This window comes from Acanthaster planci, linkage group LG16 (genome assembly GCF_054643075.1).
Source record: "Acanthaster planci isolate LZ-2023a linkage group LG16, COTS_SCS, whole genome shotgun sequence".
Lineage (NCBI taxonomy): Eukaryota > Metazoa > Echinodermata > Asteroidea > Valvatida > Acanthasteridae > Acanthaster > Acanthaster planci.
The window spans coordinates 7,110,479-7,132,099 of NC_141792.1; the positions used below are offsets into that span (position 1 = coordinate 7,110,479).

The window sequence follows — 21,621 nt, forward strand, 5'->3', positions numbered from 1 at the left end:
CTGGCCCAAGAACGCACAGGCATTCGTGCTTGGCGAAGACGAAACTGGATATCATAATCGCTCGAGCCGAAACCCGTGCGACGGAAGGCCGCAGATCGGATAGTATCGGCATATTTCAGTAATTGTCAAGCTCAGTCATGATGACGAATCAAGTAAATGGATGCAAACACCAAGAAAGCCGAAGACCATTGCTCAATGGACGTTATGCGAAGCTGGTGGCGGGGGGGGGCGAATTCGCAAGGTGGGTGATTCAGATGAACCGATCATAAATACACAGTCGTGAGAGTGAGCATTACTAAACCCAGTACGAGTTGCCGTATAGCAAAGAACCAAATTGGACAAATTCCCCATTCCAATTTTTTTCTTGAATGTTTTTAGGTGCGCCCAGCCCAAGCTCGTCACAAACGCTGGTTAGTGCACACCGCAGTGTAGTCTTGTACATTATCCATTGAAGGGGAAGCGAAATACAGATGGAAGTCAAAGCCAATGCAGGTGAACTAGTACTATGAGTAAGATCACTAGTAGACATTAAATGAGGAATAGATTAGTGGTTCACAACAGGTAATGGAAAAAGATTGCAGTGAACATCTGACTCACCGAGCCTCGAAGTCACAGTCGGTGCAGCGGCAGCACTTTGCGGGCCTCCGGGTGGGAGAGATTTATCTACAGCACCAGTACGGATTGCAGGTGATGGTATGGCTGCTGCCGGTATACTTTCTCCAGCACAACCAAACGTGGGGTTGCCTCAGCAGCATCACCCCTGCTTTGCGTAGGCCTAGCAAAACGAGGCCTTCCGAGCGGTCTCCTACTCTCCGAAGGCCGCGCGGTTGCCGCCACTCGCTTCCAAGACTTCCGGCATCTTGCAGTGACCAGAAATCGTGTTTAACAAAAGACTGAATACAAATTGGCAGATAAAGAAACACTCAGAACAACTGGAAAAAGTGGGAAAATAGACAGATTGGCTTTATAAAAATGATAAGACATGAAACTACTACAACCATCAGACTAAACTGCTCGGACAAAAGTGACCAACCCAGCTCTGCGGATTTACCTTTATTGGCGATAGGTCCTTTTACCAATTAACGTGGGACCACTCAGTGCCGTGGGAAAGGAGAGCATCTTCCGGACCTAAAAGCCGCAACCGTCTTGAGGGAAATAGATTCTTTGAAGCCACCTAGTCCTCAAAGGCATTTGAAGCAAGATATGGGACAGAGAGAACCCCCGCCTTCGTGTTGGTCATTGTTTGATCGGAATCTCAGGAATTCTTTTCAGACTTCGAGGGGGTTGTGTTAGGTAACAGTCTAGAGTGTGATAGGGATTTGACATGTAGGGGGGGGTACCCCTCCGTCCCATATCTTGCCTGGTATACTCAAAGGTATTTTCACAAGATTGGCGTAACAATGACCGCACCTCGCCTCTTTTAAGGTTACAGCGTACCTCGGGTGAAGCAAGTCTGTTCATAGTTAATGTCCTGATCTCATTTTTTTTGTATATCACTTTTAGCCCCCAAAGTGCCAGCTGGGCTCAAAGTGGCCTGCGGGTTCTTTACCAACGAGCCTTTGTGTCCCACGATTTCAGTGTCACTACATTACCAACGTTCCTCTTTGGCACACAGACCAAAATGCCAGCAACGGGAATGTAAATAGCGCCCTCTCCCGTTTGACATCGTCTCGAACGCTCTGATTGGACGAGATAGCTTGGGGATGCGCTTGGCGCCCTTACAAAAACCACAAGAGGCGAAATGGCCGTAGACGGCTGTTCCATGTCAAGACATATCTAATATACAAATGCAGCCACGCGGACTGAGTGATATGTGAAGGTAAGTTGAAGCGTTTTTGTTTCTTTTTTTTTGTCGAGTTGAAGCAATGGAACAACCGTCTGCAGGCCAGGGTCAAGTGACATAAAGTTCACAGACACATTTTAATTTAAAGATGGCGTGTGAGAGTGAAACCGTGAGATTGAATGGGTAAAGGCAAAAAGACTGGAAAATACCAGAACAACGTGAGTGAAATCATTCAAATAGTGTGTCATTAGAAATCGGAGAAACTAAGGAACATTTGTGTATACAAACAAATTTGCGCATACGATTAAAAGAGGGTGCACCGAAGATTTGACCACGCCGACAGAAAATTGTGTATACGGATGTGTGGCTAAGGATCGAGCGGGAGCGAGGGTCCGTGCCACACCACAAGTGGGGCTACAGCAACCATTAGCACCCTTTTCCTATAATAAGTCTACTTTTTCAAAACAACTTACCTAGATAAGTTAGCAGGGATGTTCTCTTTCATATCAGAAAGAAAAGAGGGAAGGACTTTGGATTTGAGGGGTATTGTGGAAGCGTATTATGGAGGGGTATAAACGGCAGCGTGAATGATACGATGAAAACCTGTGAACTAAGACGGATATACAGCACATACAGTCTGGTTTCTTGACCTGGAACCATAAAAGTTTCTTTTACGAAATTCAGTGGGGGTCCGGACAACTCGACCGTACCGTTTACCAACTCGACTTCGGACACTCACTGTACCGCTGAAAGAACTCGATCGTTGAGACAACTCGACCGTCCGTGCGTAAAAAGGAGAGACAGGTCGACCGTTGAAACAATTGCAAGTCGTCCTTTGAGACAAGTTATCCGTTGGCACACTCTCCGCTCAGCCCAGTCACCTGCTGAGGCCACGGTGTGAAATACTATGCCTTAAAAATGGGGTGGAATTTCACGTAGTAGATAGACAAGTCTAATTTCTCAGGTTTTATAAAAAAAAAATGGTGGCCGTAGTAAGTCAATCTTTGCGCAATCAATCGATCTTGCACACGCGCTGACCCAGCCACGTAAACCTAGTTCCGGCTCACTTGAAAAAAAAAAAAACCTACCTCCTTTTTGTTATCCTTCAGTTTTACATTCTCTGCCAGGTTCTGGTTAAAAGGTGAAATGTAAGCTTCTTGTTGAACAAAAACTTGTTCTCAGAAAATGTCTAGAAGACAAATTCCAGCCACATTTCTGATTCACATTTTGACATTTTTGAACGGTTTGTCAAAAATCATGGTAGCGGGAAAAAAATTGCAAACAGTTTCAGGGCGATGTGTCACTCACTACGAGTGATCCTAGGTACTTTTTCATACTCAACAGTCATATAAACTTTGTCTGTCTGTTTAAATCAAAAGGACTTTAAAGTTGCGTTTTATTAAAACTGGCCGAAAACTGAACAGACCTATTGTTTCCTAGTTTTGGGTCGCACATGAGTGCATGCACGCAATATACGTTGTGAACTGATCTTACTATACAGACGTTGCAGAGATGTACGTGACGTAATCATGGGTTCTTCAACTGTGTGGCACGACGTAGTATCGTTGATGGGCTCACGCTGTGCAGCTGAAAAAGTTGAGTCGAAATTTATGCCAGTTCCGCTTTATAAAATTCATTTGAATTCTTATTTATGAACTGATTTTCCCTAAATTAAGAAATTTTTCATTTAGAAATCAGCTTTTTACAATGGTTCTGGCTGAAAATGGATTTGTCGCTCGCGTAGTTACTTTCCAGAAACCGATCCAGAACGAGGAAGGGTGTAGCTACTTTCGTCGATTCTGTACGTCCGAACTAAAAGTTAAAAATTTGAAATTAATTTGCTCTAGCACACAAGGTGGATGGTGACCACATTTTACTGGAATTTGAGGATTTCGGCCACACAATCTGATAAAAATATTTCCAAACCTTCATTCGAAAAGCCCTCTACGTCTTGGCGAAAATGTCCCCGTTTCCTATCGGACGAGAAAGCATGTACAGTAGGTCGCCATTTTCGCGCACCAAACGATCAACTGACTGCACTACACTGCCCGGACACGTACATCCACATACATTCACTCACACAGTAGGCCTACAGCTGCAGTCAGCAGAGTACAGCGGCCGCGAAAGTATACACGAAGGAGGTGATGGAGCGCCAATTGTACAAACAAGCATGGTATAAAAGTGGATGTTCCAATTGTTCCTTCTGATTGGTCAAAATGTTCCAGTTTTTGTTTCGACTCGAGGATCGGGGGAATTGGTTTGCAGCAAAGGGGGTCAGATTTTCAGTCTTGAGACTATATTAGTATTACTAAAGAAAAAGAAAGAAGGCCACAAATATGAGAATACTGAAAATTTATGAGTTTTCATTCTACCGTGAACTGGAATCCTATCACGCCAGCACTGAATTATTCAACGTGTACTGACTGCCTCTATGTACAATTTCTCAAGGCTCGCCTTAGTGGTGGAGCTTCAGTCGACGACCTAACACGCGCTGAGGATGAGATCTCCGAAATTACCCTTTAATAGACATAACTGTGATCAAGTTTTTGTTTTCTTTCAAAAACTGTAATTTTGTGTTATCTTTTCTGTTTCCAATTGCCATGTTCATGTTGGATACAGTCTGCGTGAATGACTTAATTTTTCAACTTTTGAATGCTTTTTAACGGAGATTTGCTTCACCATCGTTTCATCTACAGTATAGAAAACTACATTCGGAGAAAAATCTTCTTTTAAATTATATGTAGTCTACGTGTAGTATGAGCACAAAGCATGGGCTGTGGCAATTTTTTTTCTGTATGGCGGAGCACAATAACCAAAAGTTGAAGGTAGGACACACAATGACCTCACTGTCGTGCTGTTTACAATGGCCCCACTGTCGTGCTGTTTACAATGGCCTCACTGTCGTGCTGTTTACAATTAATGGCCTCACTGTCGTGCTGTTTACAATGGCCTCACTGTCGTGCTGTTTACAATGACCTCACTGTCGTGCTGTTTACAATAGCCTCACTGTCGTGTTGTTTACAGTGGCCTCACTGTCGTGCTGTTTACAATGACCTCACTGTCGTGCTGTTTACAATGGCCTCACTGTCGTGTTGTTTACAGTGGACTCACTGTCGTGCTGTTTACAATGGCCTCACTGTCGTGCTGTTGTGTATCTTTCTTTGCATTACTGCCCCCATATTATGCTAAATGCATGGTGAAAGGTTATAAGTATGCCAGCACTTTACGGTGATATGAACTAGCACAATGCTATCTGGCGCATACACACACCGTAGATTACTGAATGATCTAACCTGTACAGTAGCCGAGACTCACCAAAGTACATGTATGTATGACTATTTTTTATCATGTTGTGTCTTGTTTGCTGGCCAAGTTCATGTTCTTGTTTTTCCCTATATCCGTTAATTGTGTTACTTGTGTAGTTGTCCACGGGTTTGGGAACAATACCTATTCTGGCTTTGCTCCATCCCACACTTACGTTGTTTAAATATGTATTTTTTATTTCTCGATTTATAATAAGTACTTTCCTACATGCAGGCCTACTGTAAATACTAGACGTATAACCGTCATCACACTGTATAAAAAAAAACAGATATGCTTCCTAAATCCCCATTTCACCTTTTCACTTTTTGTAAATGTTATTTACATACAAATTTTATTCTGCTCAGAACTGTATCAAATCATCGGATGTACAGATACATACTCGGTCACCTCTTATAAAAGGAATTAAACCACCTAGTTTTCTGGGTGCATTATAAACTGCGACCATTGAATATATTACCTGTACTCCACCTCATTTTCAGGACAGCTTATCAATAGAAGTGTGTACAGTTAGCTACTCAGCCCTACAATGACAGAAATAAGATATTCGTACATCTGCTACATCCTGTATGCCCCGAGCTGGACCAAGAGGGTGCAGTTTTCCTGGCAACGGAGACTCCTTTGCTGGTAACTTCGCATCGCAGCTGCGCTGATTTCACAAAAACCGGTCGCCTCACTACCAACAAAATCAGCACTCCCGGACCAACATGGCTCTTTTTAACTGGTGAGGGTGTACTTTTACTCAAGGCAGATACCCAACCACGCTGTCCTAAAAAAAACAGTGTGTAGCCTAATCCTCAGTAGGCTTGAGAAACATCACATCAAAAACGTCAAGTGCGGTATTATCTTTCCACAGCACTATATGATTCCCAGGCATAAAATGGATTCTCAATAGGTCACAGTGCACATCATTGAAGATGGCAACCTTTTTTTCTTTGCGAATGACTTAGGCTGCATTAGCTTAGAGACGTATGTAGTCTTTGATATTCTGATGATACATGTATTTTTCAATCCTATTTAATAAATGATTTTGTGACATGTATGGTGATGTGTGGGGGGTCAGGACTTTTTGTAACACCGTAGCCATTCTTATTTCAGAGCCACATATTCTGTGCAGCACCGCGCTGCTAGCTTATTGCACATCCAGGGGAATCCCCCTGCATGAGAAATCGTCTCATTAATTTGCATGTGACCTGGTCGGATCACGGGGATCTTCGTACACTGACTCCAAATAGCACCAGTGTAGACAAACCCCGTAACTTGGTGTTTGCGGCTTAAATATGTGGTCATGTTTCATCTTTAAGGTTTTCGCACTAAATAGGGATTACAAGAGTTACATTTTAGATATCAAATTAGGGCACTAAGCAAGGAACGCCTCGTGGATAGCGCTCCTAGGAATATTTGGCCAGCTTCGCGCGTTGAGCTAATGCTGGAATTATGCTAGCTGAGCCCAAAGATTGAGCAGCGTCGCAATCTTTGCTGGTGCCTAGCCTAACGTACGAGACAAAACATTCTCTCACTTGCTTGATGGGAACATGTAAAGGACCACTACAGTTTATAAGAAGAGAGAAGTTTTTTATTGACGTCTTTAGACGTAAGTACCTTTATTATTTATTATTTACAGGCCCACGTGCTCCTATATGAGTAGAAATGACTTAAATTCCCTAGTGCTTATCAGTCGATGTGTACGTACCGTAAAGCTGATCGAATCACCGTAACGGGTGTTTTATTTTACAGCGTCCCTGGTGTCGGTGATACACATCTTTGACTTACACTTACTGTACCTGGATACTGGGATAAGCTGAAAGTGTTTTATTGCTTGTATGGATCGATGTGTATTTTTAAATTTACAATTTATTGACAGAAAGGAGACCACTATTATGTAATTATGGACTTGGTTGTTTCATTCTAGGGTTTTTATTTTCTTTGTGTGCCTTGTACCGGAATTGAACTTTGGCAAGTTGTGAACATTTGGCCTAAATAGCAGAGAGTGGTATTTTTTCGTCTCTAGCCTTCTTCTTTTAACTAGGGGGCCGGACCCCGCCCTAGTCACCCGCTGGGGTAGGTCGTCTCCCGACAGTAATATGATGAATTCTGCACTCAAAATCTTTTCTCCGAGAAGTGAGCGGGTATTTAGGCAGACCATCCTCCCATGTCCACTCTTATCTAGAACTCCACTTCCTCAAACAAAAATCAACCATTCATTTGGCTTGCCCCAAAAGTCAGGCTGTAATGGCTCTTGCAAAGCTGCTGGAGCTTCGACCAGACGAGGACGACTTTGAACCGGCGAACACCCCTCCTCCACCTAGCCAAGCAACCAGCTCCTCTGGTAGAAGACCGCTATCCAGTAAGTCGTCAGAGAGGAACAAAACACCCAAGATACGAGATCTCAACATTTCTAACAGGGGGTTTCAGCAGAAAAATAGTCATCGGTGTCAAAAAAGGCGTCGTCCGACGTACAAGGTTGGCAAACATCCAATTCGGTTTATAAACTGCCTAGTTTATGCACGAATTATGAAGTGATGTATAATCCAAAAACCTTCAGAAACAAGCCTTAGTCTTTAAAATTAGGTCGTCACGTGCATTTGTCATGAAGTCACAGTTTTATTCTCTACTTTAAATCTAATTTTTCTGAATACTCTAGTGCTACAATTTTTATCTTGACACGGATACGGTACAAGAGTTCGGAGAAAGTTGTTTTGTAAAGTGCACGTTTATTTGTGTATATGTAATGGCACATTCAAAAATAAATGTGAAAAATATTTCCCCTTCGAAGCCAGATTTGGACTATTCACGAATGTTATTAAAGCAAACAAAATACAAGGATGTGGAATATAGAATGGGGGAACTTTGCACGCCTTTGCATACCAGCCAACCTGTCGTACTCCTTCCTGAGGTAATGCATCACCACATAATAGATTAGAATTTTAAATGAACTGAGGGCTCATTTAAATACCTTTTCATCTATTGTGTGGTAATGCCTGACCTCAGAAAGGAGTAAGACAGGTGAGCAGGTCTGCCACTTATATTGCTCCATTTTGATGTGTTAAAATTGAAGATCATGAATTTCTTCTTGTAATTTGCAGGCTAAGATAAGCCTGTCCCAGTTACTGAAGCATCGTTCTGACGAAGACGACTTTGAGCAAGAGAACGTGAGGTTCAGATACACCCAACAAAGGCATCCAGGAGCACACAGCAACCAGCCTCAGCCCTCGAAGGAATATAACCAGACTAACCGTTCATTGGGAAAACAAAAGGAGGGACAACCGAGACTGAAACTCATCCAGCGACTCAAGAAACTGAGCGCACACCATGAGAACATTCGGTTTCTTTCTGACCAGTGGTTTTTGGATTACATAGAAGATCTTTGTCGCAGAAGGGGTCACTGCCCTTGCGGGCAGAAGCGACTTCGCTATTACTACCACATCCAGAACCGCAGAACGGAGCGCCGCATGCATGTCGGATCCACATGCATCCTGTACTTCAGAAAGCGCTACGAGAAAACAATCCCCATCGCAGAATCCGACAACAATGTCGAGTCAGGATTCGCACTTGGTTCCGATTCCCAAGCTGGGCAACGCTGTGAGTTTGTGACACCGCTTGCAGCTCCTGAAAATTCTAGCACCGGTGGTGTTAACAAGATCCCACACAAGGATAGAGGTAAAAAGATAATTCTGAGTAAAAGCAAACGAAGCTGGATCAGACTGTTCTAAAAGTCTTTCAGGCCAAGTGCTGTCGCTGGTGTCAGGTCACCTTGTATTCTTGAATCCTTGACTGCTGAAATCAAAGACTTGGTGACATCCCAGCAATGTTTGTTGTGGACATATATAAGCCCTATATTTCTGAACGAAATACAACAGAAAGCATAGAAATTGTTTATTTCAAGATCAGCATATCTTTTCAATGTTTAAGCCACCGAAGTTGGAGGGCTTGGGTGGTTCATTTTTAGTTCCACTTATTCTGTTACGAAATGATACTGGAAAAGGCATTTTGGAAGTATAGCATGTTCCATAATATATTGCAGCTTGAAATTAATGCTACTGCATTTTTTTCAATAATGTTAATCTTACACAATACTCAAAAACTAATAGATATTTATGTAGTTTCAAGGAGACTTAGATATTGAACTAGCTTTTTGTAATTGTGAACTATTGCATTTGGGGAACTTGGGTGGCACATTTTTATGTATTCTTAAATGATAAAGGAACTGGCATTTTTGGAAGACATGTATATAATCAAGTTTGATACGGTTTTGTACCTTGATATGTATCGTGAATGCTACCAAATACACGTACTTTACTTGGTTCAAAATTGGCTAGTTGGAATTTGTCATACAGATAGGTTTAAAAAGTAGCTTGTCAGAAAAAACGCAGACTCTATGAACATCTCTAAACGATTCATTTTGACCCCGTGTGAGGATAGTTAGGCACAGCTCTTTAATCATGGGTACACACTGAATGCCATTCAAACATTGCAAAACGGGAAGACTAATTCTGACAAATTTTTAATACAGTTTAACATTAGAATATACTGCTCCAGCTCTTTTTGAAGAGGGACAAACAGTTAATTAATGTGTGTTTGCAAAATGCTTGCAAAATGCAATCATTTCAGGATTGTATCACGTCAGAACATTCTAATAATTCAGTGTTACATTAAGAAAGACCGAACTTGTACAGTGAGTTATTCTTTGGAAACAAAATTAAATTGTCTTATCTATTAAACACTTCTCCAAACACATTTGTACTATCAGTCTGTAAACATGTTCAATGCTAAACGTGTTTAGAGTTTTATGGAATAGCGTTTAGCCATTGGATTGGTGGTTAAGAATTGGACACCAAATGTTTAGCATTCAAACATGTATACAAAGAGAATGACTGTGTTTGATTGCTAAACACAGTGTTTGAAGTGGAGCTAAAATTTGCCAAACAAATCAAGCATTAGTAACTACAATGTTTATATAAAACACAAGATTTTTTTCAAGAAAATAGTATTACATTTTTTAAATTAATGTTTTTACTCTATTTTAGTACCTTCGTAAGAAAAAGGTATACCTATGCCCACAAAACTCAATGTGTATGAAACATTGCTGTATTTTAGTTTGATTTCTCTAAACTGCCGAGTTTTCGATTTGGCAAAACCTTTGATTATATTTTAAGCCTAACGTAAAATATCAAAGTCAAAACATAGCCCAAAAGTAAAAGGTTTAATCAAGCTAACAGAAAACTTCATGTACGGTGCTGGTGTATTTTATAGCAGAGCGGGAGAAGTGTTGTCACTTCTCAATTGTCAATTTTAAACGTAGCGAAACCTCATTGTTTGCTTAAAAAAAAAAGGGAAATATCAAAAATCCTTTCTAGGAGCGCTGGGTTTGGTCTTGAGCCTTTATCGTGGATGTCTGGCAAATCAGACTAAGGATTTTTATTTAATTTACCCCCACAATGACCAATTCCGTGTATTTTACAATCTACAATGACAACTGCTCTTTTAATTTAATACTTAAGAACATTTCTGATAAAAAATGTCATTCCCCATTATATATCATGGGCATGTTACATAAGTTCGGGCATAAAATGAATGATTCATTCGTCACCAGATCTCCTGACGAAACGAGCATGTCAAAAAGGTCCATTCGGACTCGATGAAAAACGGACAGTGATTGCGACCATTATGACAACTAACGGGAACACAGGAGGTTGGGGTTCATGTTGGGGCGTATCTGTCTTTGATTCTCAGAGGGTCAATCAAAAGTATACACAAAATTTGCGTTAAAAATATACATGTTGAAAACGCACAAGGCTTAATAAAATGATGCTAAGTGTTAATGTAAGATCGTCTTGTTTTGAATTAGCTTTTATTTACACGATTTTCAAATAAATGAATGTAACAATCCATCTTTATATTAGCCACGTTTAGATACACGAAAGGAAACTTGCCAAGTTTGATGTGACTCAATCACAGTGTAAACACACGGTTTACCTCGTGCTTTTCTGATTTGGAGCAATTAAATCTCCTCACAGATTGCCAGAACTGGGCATTAGTTGTTACAGTTTTCAGATAAGCTATCTGAAAAGTTGATGAAGTGGAGTGGTTGGGGGTCCCTCTTTAAGTTTTGCCCTTCAACCTTAAAAGAGCTGGATTATTTGGGACCGTCTCACAACCGGGGAAGCTGATTCCCCCCCCCGCCCCCAACTAGGCTGTGCATCACTCCATTTTTTTACTTTGCATGCATGTAAAGACACTCCTTATCATAACAAATCATTACAAATCCTACTATATCTTTTGAAATGTGTTTTATCCACACAGATCTCATGATAACATTTACAACATACTTAGCTTAATCTGCACAGACATGAATATTTCAATCGTGGACATTACAATAGCTAAAACAAGCAGCAGATAATTCGAGTTGTTTCATTCACTGCCGGCACAACTGTGCTCCATATCTGAAATAAGTTTGCAGATATTTTGTTGAAGTGGGTGGATTTGACATTTCGAACTTTGGGTTTTCCATTTAAAAATATTTAGTAACTATTTATTTTACTTCAATAATGGCGACAGAATAAGAGCGCGAGACTGTGGCACGGTGTACGTGTGGTTCACAGCCCAGAGTATGACTGTTTGTTTTTATGTGCGCGGCTTGTTAACGTGTAACGCGATAACCTCTTGATGTACATGTACTTTGACCAATAACCTTGGAATACATATCTGAAAAGGCGGCAAATTGAATTGCTTCGCGCCAGTCCTCGTCTGATCTGAGCTTTTGAGGAACAGCAATAACCCTGGGCCCAGTTTTTGAGGATTTTGGCGGCATTCTGCTGACACTATAACAGCAAAGGTAAGGGGAATCAGGCTGTTTTCCATTTATGTTACGACCGTGCATACAGCCGTCGGTGTATGCGCCTAGACATGCACGGCTGTACAATGAGCCAGCGCTGTTAACATTCCTGAATGTTTGTTGTGGATACATAGGCCCTAAATTATATTTCTGAACAAATTACAACAAAAAGCACAGAAATTGTTCATTTCGAGATCAACTATTTTAATGTTTAAACCACTGAAGTTGGAGGGCTTGGGGTGGTCACTTTCTGAAGAAATGCGATTCTTAAGAAATAAAACATAAAAAGGCATTCTGAAAGTGAGCAGTCACGTAGGATGTTCCGTAATATGTTGCAGCTTGATATCAATGCTGCCATATTCACATTAATGTTAATGTTACATCATGTCCATTTATCAAACCAAATATGCAAGTAATTCCAGGAAGAATGCTATAATTTTTGTAAACTACTGAATTCGGAGAGCTGGGATACATATTCAAGAAATAAGGAACTGGCATTTTGGAAGAAATTGAATGGTCATTGACATTAATGTTACAACATTTCCATTAATGTTACCCATGTCAGCATCAAAACATTAAATTGCCGTTACAAAGGGTGTATAGGGAAATTATAAAGCTCCAACATTTTGTAGGTTATATGTGCCCAGTTTTATGGGTGAAATGAACTTTTCAAACACTGGAAAAGGTTAACACTCTATGTAATCCTGGAAAATCCTTAATACAGTTTGGCATTTTTTTAATTAACTGCCGCAGGTCTGTTTTAAGAGTGAGAAACTACCGTGTGTTATGAAAAGCAATGAGTACAGAATTACATCGCATTTGTTGTACGTTATGAAACGACAGTACCGTCATTCTCTGGGAGCACAGCAAAAGCTATTTGTTTAGCTATAGAACACTTTGAAAACACTTCTTGCTATCAGTTTCCAAACTTCAATTTTGATGGATAGTGTTTACAATTGAACGCCGATAGAATTGGACATGACATTGTGATAGTTAGATTGCGTTTGATCGCTTAACACACTTTTAGAGTGAAAGTACAATTTGCCAAACATTTTTCCTCCTAAAAATCAAGCATGGTGTTCTTAGCGGTTACGTTAAATTCAAGAGGTTAAAAGAAAATATTCTAAAACAAAGTTTTGAAAATATAAAATTATTATTAATTCAGTGTCTTTGTAAAAAGTTACCACACCCATACATTTTAAGTGATGTGCGTTTGAAAGAAAGCTGTATTTTAGTCTGATTTCTGTCGACTACCGATTTTCATTTATGAAAGGTTTTTACATCATGACCATATCTTTATGCTTGTGCATGAACAAAGAGCGGTACAAAAGAAAATTTAAGAAACACTGAAATGTCACAGTTGATGCGATGGACCCCCACAGATCTGTACCATTATTTAGCAATGTTAGTACCGGCATATGCAGACAGTGTTTGCAGGATCTGGAGTTCAAGTGTGTTGGTAATGTGCACGATGTCAATTTTCGAAATGACCAAAGGTGTTTAAAGTGTTTAAAGGCACATTTTAACTGCGAAAATTCCCACTTTTTAGGGGGGGTCAAAAGAAGGGCTTTTGCGCTAAAAAAAAAAAGCTGTTTGCGTCCATTACAATAGACCTGTTCCGATCGGACTTTTACCCTCGGCACCCGGGGGCAATTAGCGAATATTTACGTCGGTTATAACTCTCGGAGAATTAGAACTCAGAAAGAAGGAATTTATTTTTGTAAGACATCGATAAAAGAATGAGTCCACCAAAAAATTAAATTTGCAGTACCCACATATTTATTATTTCCTCCTTGACGGGGGTCTAGCCAACTCGACCGACCGTTTGCCATCTCGAGCGTTTGTAGCCGTCTGTGACGAGTCAAATTGGAAAACAAGTCGATCGTTGAGACAAGTTGTTGGCTCAGCCATGGCTCATCGACAACAAAGACCGATTGATGTGAAAGATCCGTCTATCGATGTAAAACACCGGTTGATCGATGTAAAAGATATGATACCGATCGATGTATCGTCTTAGAGTTTTGCCTCTTTGGCGTTCCATACCATTTCATTGTTTCAGGTGGGGATTTCCACTGTTGCGACATCACTGTAAACCATTACGTGTGAAGGGTTGCCATGGCAGTAGTCTTGGTTTCAAGATGTTAGTGCCTGAAAGCGGATACCGTGCATAGCGCGCCCCCAACGACTCACAATTAGACTGTGCGCCAGCTCGCGCTTGAGAGTAAGTAAAAACTAGTTGTGCAAGGGCGCTCTTCAACAGATATAAAACAACTATCGATCACTGACGTCTTGGGCGAAGACTATCATGGCGGGAACCAGTGAACCAATAGCCTTTCAGCATTTGAGAGAACGCGGGAAAATCAACGTAAAAATTGCTGATTCCACAACTGCCATCTCATTGCGATCTCAGCTTTCGTGACGGCAGGAAGTTTTACAATCCGGTTGGCGTACAGCGCAGGATAACCACAAGACCTGATTCTTTGAGAGAACAGGTAAGCTTACACCCGTAAACAGGGCCCAACGAATACTCCTCCGTCGTATACTGGGCCCTGTCCCGATTAATAGGAATTTCTTTCGAAAACTTTATCCGCGACATCCGGGGGCATAACTAAACATCTGCTTAATTTTATCACGGACCATTTACCAAGGGATGTGCAACTTAAGCTCACAGCTGACTCAATGCGTGTTACGGCCGACACAATATCAAAGCAGAAATTAAATTTGATTATCTCTAATAATAAAACATATACATGTATTCCTGTCTACCACTTTGTTTTCTTGTAATATTTTGCCTCATTGAAACTTCGTTTCTGCTTGAAATCGATAACTGAAGAAGATTTATTCGTCGCAACGAATAGATTCAAGCACCGCGTCGGCGCGTCTCTCGGCATAACCACGGCTGCCCTGTACATGCTGCATGCTGCAACTCGTCATGTGGTCGCAGTTTTCTCGAGAATAGTCGAGAGCACCTACGGGGGTGATAGCAATCCGTAACACGCATGGAGCCAAGGTCGCACATGTGTTTGCACTGGGGCCGCTCGCGGTTGCACATCCCTGGGTAAATGGTCCGTGATTTTATGGGCTGAAATTTAACCGGTATGTTCACTACTTACGCTGTAAAATATGCACTAGGTTGCTTATTGCAGAAAACTCGCTTTTTTACCGTTTTCCCACTCCGTACGAATTTTCGCCCGACTTGTACATTACACGGATTCCTTTGTATGGTTAAGTAACGGTACCCTGTACGAGAGCCTTGCACCCAGACTTCAACACTAACGAATCTCGTTCAGATCTGCGAGAGTACCTGTCGACCTAAGTACTCGTAGAAGATTACGGCTGTTTTGTGTCGCAGCAAATACGCAAAGCCCTTGGCTCGTTCCCAGTCCAGTCACACATTGTTTGCGGAAAATCATTGGGAGCGCGGCTCGCTCTCTGTAAAAGGACACGAAAGTGACGAAACAGCCGTCAGTTTTGTGCAAGTGGAGAAACTTTGTCCGGAGTGGGAAAACGGCAAAAAAAGGAGACATTTTTTCCCCCAAACGAGGAAAAGGCGAGTATTCTACAATTAGCAACCTAGCGGATTTTTTAACAAGTAAGTAGTTAACATATCGGTGCAATTTCAACTAATAAAAATAAGCAGATGTTTAGTTATACCCCCGGATATCCCAGATAAAGTTTTCAAAAGGAATCCCTATTAATGGGGACAGGGCCCAGTATACGACGGAGGAGTATTCGGCCCTGTTTACGGGTCTGAGGTAAGCTGACTTTGTTACGGCCAAACCAAAGGTGACTGGCTCTGCAAAAAAAAGGCCTTTGGGCAATTGTGTGACAAATTGATTTTAAGAGATGCCCACGGATAGAGAGGCATTTTAATTTAAAATTTGTGTATTTTTGGCCTCTGTCGCATATTCTATTCCATGAGATACGATAAAATTTAGAATTGATCTCTGGGAGATGTACGTACGGAATGCATTCGAATGGTCTGTTACATACAGAGGCATAGAATGACTTAAGGGCATTTTTGCAGAGTGGATAACACATTTAAGTGGCCTTGCCAAGGTTTTTCCGGTGGAGTTTTCGGCGCTGCACATCAGCTTTTACATTTTGTTATGCAACCGTACATGAACAAGCGGTGACATGTTTTGAATATTCGTACCGGTAGAGTATCATATTGTAATTCCATGGGCCCTTTATTTAGATATTCCAAACTGTCCACGGTTGGACAAAAAAGAAGATAAATGTAATTTTCTTCATTATTATGTTACAACCTAAAGTGCCTCATCCCCTTAAAAGTGCTGTCGTTATTTCAGTTGACAGTGTGGCCAAATCATCTTGCTTCCGATTGCAAGATTAGAGTATATCGATTGTACTTGACCAAATTTGTTCACGTAGCATGCCTTATCAATTTTTATGGGGGCTCCATGTATACAGTGTGTACCAAAATTACGTTCAAGTAAAATCCGGGCTATTTAGTAGCACGTTTACAACTAACCTAATTCAGCATTCGTTAATAAAAGGATTTCAGTAGGCCCACGGCAATTACTATAAGAGCAACAAAGAGTTATAATATTCACCTTCTGTGTACCTTTGCAGGAAAGTGAAGATGTCCAGTCCACAGACGGTACAATCTCTTCAAACATCTAGAGTTCCGTTATCTTCAATAGACAATAGGCCTATGGTGAGTAAAGTAGTCTTGTTTACTAAGAGCGATTTATAAAAGAGAAAAACTTGGAATTATATAAAGAACTTCTCTAAGGAAAACATGCTTTCTCTGATTTTATCTTTTCAAATAAATATGGAAGCATCCAAATCGAACGCAGTGTCATTTGTCTTCAGAGCTCAACTTCGTGTATAACCAGCTAAAAATGTTTTATTTCTGTTCATGCCAAGATACGAATTCTGAATGTAGATTGCCTCATTCAGAGAGGACGACGGAAACCCTCGCTCTGTGTTCGTAGTGGATAACCCCTTGTGCATGCCAAAACAATGCATGTAGCCACTGTTTGGCATGCACAAGGGTTTATTTTTTCTCTGATATTTAATGAGAGTGCCGGAGTGTTGCACAAACTTTCTTCAATGTCTGTTGTTCTTCAGTAACACATGGACTGTGTACTTAGATTTGTTCTGGCTTGGAGTAGACTTGTCCTATATCGTCTTTGGATTTTTGTATGGCACATGTAGTGTACTGTTTTCTTACTTTGCAACTTATTCTAACATTATCTCAAAACGACTTTGTATTGTTTATTTGCAGTTTTCACACGGTTTCCAATAAGTGGCTGACTTCTTTCATTTATGGCTGTCTATTTGGGAACGTGTTTAACCTCTGCATAGCTATGTCATTCATAGCGAGGACAGAAGAGTTTCTCTTAACTTCTCCACTAGTGCCACGACGAGACGCTACAGCAGCTCTGTCGCGTTGTCCTGTCGCGTCGTGGCGTCGCCTCCTTTCTCTTTACTTTTTGCTGTGTTTACTGCATTGTGTGGTGTCGTCTTGGCGTCGCGTCGTGCCGTCGCGTCGTGTTGTTTCTTGATGCCATCGTATCATACCGTCCACGTCGCGTCTTGCCGTCGTAGGCTGAGTTCGGGCGGCTAATTCTCGTATGTTCGAGAACAGCTCCGTATGTTATTCGTGGGTTGGCCGCTCGAACGTAAAACTGGTTATCGCTGGTAGTAGTACTACAAGAAAAAATGGCGGCGTCTGTTGCGTTCTTCGAGGGTTAATGCTTGGATAACCGGGCAGAATTCTTTTCTTTTTAAAAAGGAACATTCATTTCTGTGTTTTGGAAAATTTTTATTATTCGTTTTGCAAAACTTCCCATTGTCTCCGGCTTTGTAAACCATCTCGCTGTTTCTTACAGCTGTTCAAAAATCAAAATCTCACGAGTTTCTCTGTGTGTTCCTTTAAACCCAGACGAGGAGGTGGTGTGTGTGATCTTGTTCCGGGAACAGTGTTCTTGTACTGCCCTCGTTAAGATGTTTCTAATCTCAATTTGGCTGCCAGCCAAACTCTTATCACTGACGAAATGGGAGTCAGGAAATAGCTCCACATGTAGCTCCGGTGTTTTAATATTTGGTTACACTGGATGATGATGTCATTAATATGGAGTAAAACTGCGTAGTAAACAAGAACACACGAGCTATAAATACGTGCAATACAGTATTACTACACAAACACTACACATGTATGAGTCTCTAGTCTCAAAATACACTGAGATTCATGCTAATAACTAGTCAAACGAGTACATGTGCATGTAAATACTGAGCTCACAGAGCCCTAAATATGTCTATTTAACAGGCCTACAAGTGCAGAAAATAGCCATACACATTCCCATGAACACGTGGATTGCTTGGTGTGTTATATGTTGTTGCATCCTTATACAACATGTCAACATGTGGGTATATACATGTGTAAACAAGATAAATTTGACATGAAAACCGAATGTTATAAAGGCCTCTAAAGTACTTGAAACACCTCTTGATAAGGAATAAAACTGGAATCAACTTACAGGCAATGCGCCACTAGGCGCTATATACAGTTAGCAAGGAGCGAGAGGAAAATTTGTGCCCTGAAAATGTGGGAAAACGATGCACAAATTCACTGAGAGAAATCCACTGTCTGTGGATGAGTGTAAAGCATGGTTCTCAGATTACCGGTCAAAGGAGGGCGCTATTAAGAAATACAGTGGAAGCAATGTAAACACAATACTCCCCGCTTGGCATCGTTAAGACGTGACTGAATGACCTTACAGTTTCTAGTCCTCTTTAGGCAGCAGCAGTACGACCTCTGAAATGGGTCGCTTGAACGTCTTGATAGTACCTCCTGCAGCGGCCACCTTAATCTCGACGATGTGGACTCTACAGTCGTCGCTCATGGTTGCAGTAGTGATGAGTCCTATTGACCACTCATTCCGCGCCAGTTGCTTGTCCTTCAAGAAAACGATATCCCCTGCTTCGAGGTTGCAACGACTCTCTTTCCACTTTCTTCGGCTTTGGAGTATGGGGAGGTACTCACGTCGCCAACGAGACCAGAATGTGCTCGCAAGACTCTGCACTTGTCTCCACTGGCTCTTGAAGAGGTCTTTCGTGTCAAAGTGTCTGGGATGAGCTAGGGCGCCAACTTTCTGGGTGAGCAGGATTGCTGGTGTCAAGATGTATGGTGACTGGGGATCGGTAGAGACTGGAACAAGAGGTCTGGCATTGATGATGGCTGTTACTTCGGCCATGAACGTACATAGAACTTCGTGCGTCAGGTTCAGAGGTTTTCTCTGCAGCAGCATGGAGTCGAGAATTCTTCGTGCTACTCCGATCATCCCATGCACCTCCCATGTGTGAAGAGTGGGGCGGATTGAATACCCAAGTACAACCTTGTTCGGCGAGGTAGCGCTGGACTCCAATACCCTGCTGCCGTTTTTTATCAAGTTTCAGCTCGTTGGAAGCTCCGATGAAGTTTGTTCCGCAGTCCGATCTCAGCTGTTTAGCTGGTTCGCGGATGGCAAAGAACCTTCTGAGTGCATTGATGCAGCTTGAAGCGTCCATGGACTTGATGACTTCAATGTGCACCGCTCTAGTACTCATGCAGGTGAACAGGATTGCCCAGCGCTTGTTGTTGGCCTGGCCTCCTCTGGTGCGAATACGTCTAAACCTACGTACGAGAAAGGCGGCAAGGTGCTAAGTCGCTCGGCCGGTAAATCTGCCATCTGCTGTTCCTAAGTTTTGCCACAGAGCTTCTTACAGGTTACACATTTGTGTAGGACAGAGCTGATGAGTCTCTCACCACCGACGATCCAAAGGCCTGGTGCTCTGATGGCTCCTTCGTAGCTGTGGGTAGGGACTTGAGTCCATCGTCGACATAGAAATGTCTCGTGACGAACTCTCTTGTGTCTTCACCATAGTCGTGTTCACCTTCTCTGGCTGCTCGATGGAGACCGTAGATGGCCACCGCAGGAGATGGACTGTTACCAAAGACATGAACTTTCATTCTGTACTCGACGATGTCCTTGGATGTGTCGTTGTCTCTACACCACAGGAACCTCAAGTAGTTTCTGTGGTCCTCTCGCACAATGAAGCAGTGGAACATCTGCTGGATGTCTGCAGTCATTGCTACTGGTTCTTTCCTGAAACGCAGTAGAACTCCCAGGAGGCTATTGTTTAGGTCTGGGCCGGTGAGCAGGACATTATTCAGGAAGATACCATCGTGTTGAGCGCTCGAGTCAAACACGACCCTTATTTGGCCTGGTTTTTGTTGATGGTAGACGCCAAATGTCGGCAGATACCAACACTCTTCTCCAGCCTTGAGTGGGGGTGCTAGCTTGGCATGGTCATTGTCGAATATCTTCTTCGTGAAGGCAATAAACTGCTCCTTCATCTCAGGCTTCTTATCGAAGCTCCGACGCAGGGAGGCGAGGCGAGTGAGTGCATGCTCACGGTTGTTGGGTAGGCGAAGTCTCCGTGTCCTGAATGGGAGAGGTGTCACCCAGCTGTTAGTATCGTCCATGTATACCTCTTTGTCCATGGTCTCAAGGAAAATTGTGTCTTCGATGGAGAGGGCAGGCTTGTTGTCATCACAGCTGGTTTGGAACACGTCTTGCCCGGGATCCTTGTGAAGTGCTTTCCCGGCGTGCTTTCTGTTGTACGCTTGAGATAAACCGCTCTGCTGCTCCCCGCTGTAGTGTATCTTCTCTTGAAGATGAATATCGTTTGGACATGGAGTGAGGAAGGACGGCCGTCCCTTTTCTAGCAGGTTGGTTTTGAAGCTGTTCACGCTTGGCTTATGTGCATTCCCGAGACAAACATCTCCTATGAGCACCCAGCCCCGATCGAGGCGCTGGGCAAAGGGAGCGTTGTGTGGGCCGTTGACTTGTTCACGCACCTTGTGAATTCTCAAGATATCTCTTCCGAGCATGAGAAGGATCGGTGCATTTGGGTCGAGGTGTTGGATGTGGGCTGCCACGGGTTGTAGATGGGGATGGTTTGCGGCTGCTTCCGGTGTGGGTATCTCCTCTCTGTTGTTTGGTATCTCATTACATTCAATGAGAGGAGGAAGAGGAAGGCTTATTCCCCCATCAATGGCTTCTATCTGAAAACCGACTGCTTGTCTCCCCGTCATTTTGGTGACACCTGCAGAGGTTTTAAGAGAGTAAGGTGACGGACTGCTCTCTATGTTGAACAGGTCGAAGAAATCTGACCTAGCTAATGACCTGTTGCTCTGGTCGTCGAGTATGCGAGTATGGCGTTCATCCTTACTGCTGTTTCCGGCTGTCGTTGTGGTAACACTTTCACCAGGCATATTTTGGAACAGGACCGCGCTGTGAGACTGTTACCACATACTTCAGTACATTGGGTACTGACCATAGGTGTTGTGGTAGAATCAGCGTTTTCCTCCCCGCTTTGCTGTGATTTAGGAAGGGAGGCCTTTGGCAACCACGGGGCTGGACCCGGGTGCATAGCAGCATTGTGCTGGTTGCTGTCACATTCGTTGCATTTCACTACTACCTTACAGTCCTTTGCGAGGTGAGACGTGGATGCACAACACTTGAAACAGATACCATTCTCTCTGAGGTAGGATCTCCGTTCGTCGATGGGTTTGGCTCTAAAACCTCTGCATTTCTTGAGTGGGTGTGGCTTGTGGTGGATGGGGCAGCTCTTGTCAGGGCTGTCCTCTTTCTTTGCAGTAGTATCCGCA

General features: G+C 42.4%; 2 protein-coding genes across 9 annotated transcripts in view; both read left to right on the forward strand.

Moving 5' to 3' along the window:
- Positions 1 to 1,935: 1,935 nt before the first annotated feature.
- LOC110989858 (uncharacterized) lies at positions 1,936 to 10,931 on the forward strand. 5 transcript variants are annotated; one of them, XM_022254535.2, is made up of 4 exons: positions 1,936 to 2,001; positions 5,587 to 5,828; positions 7,327 to 7,567; positions 8,191 to 10,931. In XM_022254535.2, exons 2-4 carry the CDS (start codon positions 5,812 to 5,814, stop codon positions 8,815 to 8,817), a joined length of 885 nt encoding a protein of 294 aa, XP_022110227.2. In that variant the 5' UTR covers positions 1,936 to 2,001; positions 5,587 to 5,811; the 3' UTR covers positions 8,818 to 10,931. The 5 variants fall into 5 exon arrangements, with proteins under 5 accessions (XP_022110227.2, XP_022110229.2, XP_022110225.2 ...); XM_022254537.2 differs by lacking the exon at positions 1,936 to 2,001 and adding an exon at positions 3,466 to 5,108 and having other exon boundaries at positions 7,331 to 7,567; XM_022254533.2 differs by lacking the exon at positions 1,936 to 2,001 and adding an exon at positions 3,467 to 5,108.
- Positions 10,932 to 11,071: 140 nt separating this feature from the next.
- The window catches only part of LOC110989860 (uncharacterized), a 44,703-nt gene continuing 34,153 nt past the window's right edge, over positions 11,072 to 21,621 (forward strand). The window contains exons 1-3 of one of the 4 annotated variants that reach the window (XM_087147197.1): positions 11,072 to 11,939; positions 13,999 to 14,431; positions 16,533 to 16,617. In XM_087147197.1, coding sequence (XP_087003323.1) covers positions 16,543 to 16,617 — 75 coding nt within the window. In that variant the 5' untranslated portion in view covers positions 11,072 to 11,939; positions 13,999 to 14,431; positions 16,533 to 16,542. Of the gene's footprint in view, positions 11,940 to 13,998; positions 14,432 to 14,809; positions 15,532 to 16,532; positions 16,618 to 21,621 lie in introns of those variants that run through there. The other 3 variants (XM_087147198.1, XM_087147199.1, XM_087147200.1) reach the window with 3 other exon arrangements.